This window comes from Gymnoscopelus microlampas (assembly GCF_963454915.1).
Source record: "Gymnoscopelus microlampas genome assembly, chromosome: 4".
NCBI lineage: Eukaryota > Metazoa > Chordata > Actinopteri > Myctophiformes > Myctophidae > Gymnoscopelus > Gymnoscopelus microlampas.
This window is the reverse complement of record NC_139941.1, coordinates 29,028,141-29,034,140: the sequence shown is the minus strand read 5'-3', so window position 1 is coordinate 29,034,140 and position 6,000 is coordinate 29,028,141. Positions and strand designations below refer to the sequence as shown.

General features: G+C 40.0%; 1 protein-coding gene across 1 annotated transcript in view; it reads right to left on the bottom strand.

Annotated features, from left to right (window-relative positions):
- Positions 1 to 2,802: 2,802 nt before the first annotated feature.
- Positions 2,803 to 6,000, bottom strand: part of pdlim5a (PDZ and LIM domain 5a) — an 87,276-nt gene continuing 84,078 nt past the window's right edge. Inside the window, exons 11-13 of the mRNA XM_084056274.1 lie at positions 5,691 to 5,811; positions 5,049 to 5,164; positions 2,803 to 4,910 (exon numbers count right to left, since the gene is read on the bottom strand). Coding sequence (XP_083912400.1) covers positions 4,821 to 4,910; positions 5,049 to 5,164; positions 5,691 to 5,811 — 327 coding nt within the window. The 3' untranslated portion in view covers positions 2,803 to 4,820. The remainder of the gene's footprint in view (positions 4,911 to 5,048; positions 5,165 to 5,690; positions 5,812 to 6,000) is intronic.

Sequence of the window (6,000 nt, the reverse complement as noted above, 5' to 3'; positions counted from 1 at the left end):
CGAAGTATCCCAAGAAGTACTTGAGGAAACCTGCCGGATTCATAAGATTTGACAGGTTTATGTGTAGCCCTACCACTATGACGATTTCCGAGGGAATTATTTTTGGGACAGACCATCCATATATCCATATCCGTTGATTCTCTCTGTACCGGATCAGAAAACTCTGAAGTGAGTTGATCACAGTCTATGCTGAACTGGCATTGCAAGTAAACTCAGGAAACTAAGGATTGGCTGAGATGGGAATAGGAAGTGCTGAAAAATGCTTAGAGTAATTAAAGCGGATGTCCCACCTCGTACTGGAAACCAAATTAGCCAAACCCCATCTAGTTTGCGTCCTATCAGAAATGGAAATTCTAAAATATATTTTTAAGATATTTTCAACATTTTTTTTTTAACAGAAATGACAAATAGATGACACTGCTTTTGCGAGTCAGAGTTACAGACTCTGTAGTATTCCAAGATTGTGGAAGAGTTGTCTGGCTTAAGACACTAGAATGCACATAATAATGCATGACATTATAACATGCAAATATGTTGAGGCAAATCAGATCTGACTATAGCTATTTGCATCTTAATCACAAATATGTTTATACTGTACTTTTAAGTTTGCACAGTGTTAAGTGTTGCTAGTTAGTGTTGCTTGGAGATACTTGTAAAGAATGTGTGTGTACACACACACACACACACACACACACACACACACACACACACACACACACACACATATATGTATATAGTCGGATCATTGCCCACAATCATTAAGAAACCCTTGCAACAGAACAGACATTTCAAAAGAATGCATGATGCAAATTCAACTTGTTTGAGCCAATAGCATATATCCTACATCGTTAACACACTGCATGTTGCATACAGAATGTTACATAGACATAAAGGTATGTAAATACAAATAGAATAGAATAGAATCCTATATCCATATCAATCACTTATTATGTTATGTTATGCATCAAAGGCACTAATCTGGGGGGCATATTCATATAGCCTTACTAAAAAATATATATCAATTTAATCAATAGTATACTAAACTTACGTAGGCTACTCAAGAACATATGTGGGTTATGATGAACAACCCGAGACGAACAATGCAGTCAGAGGTAGAGGTTATATGAAACTGGAGAGCTATTATGGCAGCAAAAAATGAATGTAGCCAACTTTCGACCATTGCCATTTCGTTGCATCTCAGGTTTACGTGATCTCTCTTCTAGCTACGAATAGTTCGCGTTGATTGCATCGGTGTGCAACAGGCTGGTATCAAAACGGCGTCTAGAAAAGAAAAAAAGCGGTTGTATTGCATGCAGGCGATCGCCGTTCTGTTGTTGACATATAGATATGACATCCATCCCCTACACTTCACAGCAGAGAAGTGTAACGATGCGCTGTCAAACTTTGTTGCAACAGCTCTCCACTCACCCCCCCAACCACAGTGTTGGTCTTTTGTTATTAAACTCACCTTTAGTGTCGATGATAAAACGCGCTCTGCACTTCTTCTGAATTCCCGTTAGGATGCGAGATGAGATGATGAGATGCCTGCAAAGTTGCAGTTGATCGACAGACGCACGCCTACACTTCCAGCTCTCGCTCTCTCTCTCTCTCTCTCTCTCTCTCTCTCTCTCTCTGCCCCCTCCGTTCCTCGCTCCCTCTCTCTCTCTCTCTCTCTCTCTCTCTCTCTCTCTCTCTCTTTCCCTCCCTCTCTCTCTCTGCCCCCTCCGTCCCTCGCTCCCTCTCTCTCTCTCTCTCTCTCTCTCTTTCCCTCCCTCTCTCTCCCCCTCCCCCCCACCCCCCCCTCTCTCTCTCTCTCTCTCTCTCTCTCTCTCTCTCTCTCTTAAAGGTATGTAGCAGTTAAGCAGTACTACCCAAGCAATTCAAAACCATGTTTCAAATCCAAATAAGCAACACCCCAATCTTATCTTATCATATCATAGGCATGATGCGCGCCTGCTATGTTACAGTAGCTGTGTGGACAATATGGAGATGGCCAAAGACACAATAGCAAAGATATGGCTGCTAGAATAATCTTTTCAGTGTTCATGGAACCGCTTTGACCTAAGTTGCCATTTTACACACCAAAAGTTTAGATGACTAGGCCTCCCTCACTCCTTTCTCTCACTCTTTTTCTCGCTACTTCCTTATCTCATCTCTATCACCAAATCATATCTAGTTCATCTCTCTCTTTTCTACCGGCAGGCTTCCATAGGCCACTATCTGCTAAAATTCACACCGCCTGTCAACTTCATCACACTACAGGGGTTGGGAACAAACAACCATGTGGTTTATCCGAGTAACAACTCAGGAAGCTTGGAAAGTTAAGATTGTATTAGACAGCAAACATGGAAAGACCACAAGATATTTGTCTTGGGAGCATTTATTTAATCTCCAACCAATTCAAAGAGTTTAACAGAGTACAGAGTGTCATAGGTGGCGATGCAAAGCCTTCTTCCTATATGACCCCAGGACCCCAGGCAGGAAGACTAGAGGCCCATTCATGTGTCTCTAATGGGGATCCTTTAATAAACATAAACATGCTTTCCTTTACATTTGTATATAAAATAAACCCACTGGAAAATAAAGTTAACTTGGAGCTTAGCAGGTTTGGTTTTGGCAGACGGACATAAATGGACCTGTAACCAATTGGGGCCATTTTTATATTCTCAGAGTTAAATTAAAGCTTCACTGTGTAACATTTTATTACATATATAGCATATTATGTCCCATACAAATAAGCAACAAATTATACCCTTCCCTGACTCTGTAGACTCGCTGCTGGCATTACCGTATTATTTGGTAGGGTATGACCAGTGGCGGGCATTGGCATGGCGGATCCATATGGCAACTTCTTTCATGCGGAAAAGTGACCATGTTGGCAAATTCTTCTTACTCTTCTCCATTATTCTCAGATGTTTCATTTCCTGATATGGCTCCCAGGTGTTGATGTCACTTCCTGTTCACCACAGCTCAATTGCCCGTAAGCCCGCCACTGGGTCATACCCTTCCAAATAATAGTCAAGTCTCTAGCAGTGAGACCCCTAAGTCCACAGAGTCAGGGATGGGTAGGAGTTTTTGTTTATAAATGCAATTTATAATTTGTATGGGACATACTATGCTATATAATAATTTAAAAAAGTGACAGTTGAGCTTTAACACTAAAGGATTTTTACTGTGTACGGTCAATCCCATGTAACTTGACTGAGTAGGAGATGCATGTAATGAATAGCAAAAGTCCCCTTATCAGTACAGTACATGGTATGGTAATGGCGGATTTGTGGGTTGTGAAGTTTGGGGTAAAACAAACTTCTAACCCAGATATACACTTTTCTCAATCATATACAACACACTATCACAAATAAAAAGCCATTACTACTTATCACTGACATAAATATCAAATATAAATCATAAAGCTCTGTCAAGCTCTGTTGAGCTTCTCTCTCTCTCTCTCTCTCTCTCTCTCTCTCTCTCTCTCTCTCTCTCTCTCTCTCTCTCTCTCTCTCTCTCTCGTGGTCCAAAAAACTGAGATTTATGTTGCCACTTGAAACCTGATTCTACAATGAAACTACACTTGTAAAATGTGAACAGAATATAGAATACATACATACATACAGTACTGTACAATAGAACATAAAAAGTACATACAAGCTACATACAACTTTAAGTACTGATGTTGGGCAACCGTTCAGGTCACATCCCCTTATAACGTCCTAGCCAGCCTGTGTGAAAACACCTCGTCTAATCTACCATCTAACATACTTTGAGAAACCTTCAATACGGGTTATTATATTTTCATTGCCATCCCAAACAACATGTTTGCCGTTTTACACACGCAAGATGTCAGAGAAAGTTTTGCAATGTATTTTTAAATTAGTAACACCTTTTATAACGTTCTGTTACTGTACACTTCTTTGATATGCAAAAATAAAAGTGAGAACGTTTTATACAGGTGATTCTGTCACTATCAATTTTATTATTCACTAGACCTGAACTGAATACTGTAGCTGTTGGTCACATGTTACTGCAGATTTGGTTACAGCTTGAGAAAAAAACTCAAAGAATAACCTCACATAATGCCAGTGTGCTGACTCGCCTCTGACTCATCGTGCGTGCATCACAGAGTGTGTGTGTGTGTGTGTGTGTGTGTGTGTGTGTGTGTGTGTGTGTGTGTGTGTGTGTGTGTGTGTGTGTGTGTGTGTGTGTGCGTGTGTAGTATGAGTATGTTACAGTATGTAAAATTCCAACAAAAGTATACAGATGATAGAGCTGAATTGTAACAGATTACCAGGCTCTTAGCAGTCTAGTTGGGTTACAATAAACTTAAAGACTACTAAACTAACATGATCTGACAGTTAGCATGCTGTGGGAAACCCAGTCCAGATCTGATTAATATAGACAAAAAGAAAGACAGAAAGATTAAAATAGCTTTGAAAATCCAAACTACAAGGCCATAGAGGTATAGATTCTAGAGAGTTCTAATGGTATGTGGAGAAATGTTACTTAATCTATGGGTCATATGCCTGTTTCTAGTGGGCCTCACATGACAAGACTACATGCATTTAGTTTAGTTTTAATGAGCTTGGGTCCCTGAGCATTGGTCCCAGCAGTGTTTCTCTTACCATTGACTAGGAGCCACCACCTCCATAAAAGGTTTTTCTATGTACAGTATCAGTTTCATAGAATTTTCATCGTGTATCGCCTAAATGCTGGTTGATGGGCCTTTCCACCACACCAATAACAATGCATGGGTATTATTCAGCACTATGGCATAAAAAAAACAACATTTAAGAAGCCCTCGTGTAGAAGAACCCAGTGGTGGATCAGATCTTGAGTGTGTGTGCATGTTTCTTGCAGAGAGGTTTGTCTTTCTTAGAGAAGAAGGTCTGGCCTTCCAAAGTGGTGCAGCAAATCTGGAAAAGTTAAAAGACATACAAAGGTAAATTGAATCAGATGTTAGACATTTCACACAGTTTTTCCTTTTTTGGTATGATGATTATAACATTATGACTGACAGTATACTGCATTCCTACTGTAAAGACATTACTTACAGCACACACAAAGCAGGTATCGTGCCAGGTGTAGCCAAGAGCCTCCAGGAATTTGTCTCCAGCCTCAACAGGGAACTCACAGCCATGACAACCAGTCCCAAACAAATTGTAGAAGTCTGTGAAGAAAAGCAACAGGAAGCCAACTAATTATGAATCAACTAAACCAAATTAAAAGCTTAAATCAGATGGTAAGTATCCTCCTGTGTATCTAAGTGGACGATATGTTCCGATTTCAGCTACAGAAGTCTGTCCAAAACAAAGAACACACAAAGTGATCAAAATATTAACAACAACTAAGTATGATCTCCATTTTCATTATTTTTATTATTCATATAATATGAATGATAGTACATAAAATATGATCACAGTGTAAATGCTTGTCATGGGGAAGGGGAAAAAAGCGGTAATGGTCAATTTTCACAAACTCAGGAATGTACTGTGCCTGAGCAATGCAGAATTGCAGGTACACTGTAAGATCCCGATTAATTCCGAGTGTAAAAAGGGACCCACTTTTTTGTGTGCACTGTGCGTGCACTTTTACGCACTTAGCCGTAGCCTTGTACACTGCTTGCCTCACCTAAAGATAAAGCATTTTCTTTCTAGTCTGAGACAGTGGCCATGTCCAATGGGTAAAATCCTCACCTTGTTCACAGTAGGGTTCGCTATCCTCCAGGTGAAAGGTGTTGTTTCTGATTGGCTGCTGACAGCAAGCACATAGGAAGCAGTAGACATGCCACGTCTGCTTCAGGGCATTGATCACTTCCTATTTAAATAAGCAAATACATGAATTAAAATGTTTAATTATGTACAGTCGTATGTGTTTATGTACAGTATGCCCAATGCCCATGTGCACATATATGTATGCATGGGGCTGGGCATTAGATCGATAACATATCGATATGGTCATGGTGAGAATAGATTTTGTCTGGGATTTTGTATTAAAAAAATCCAA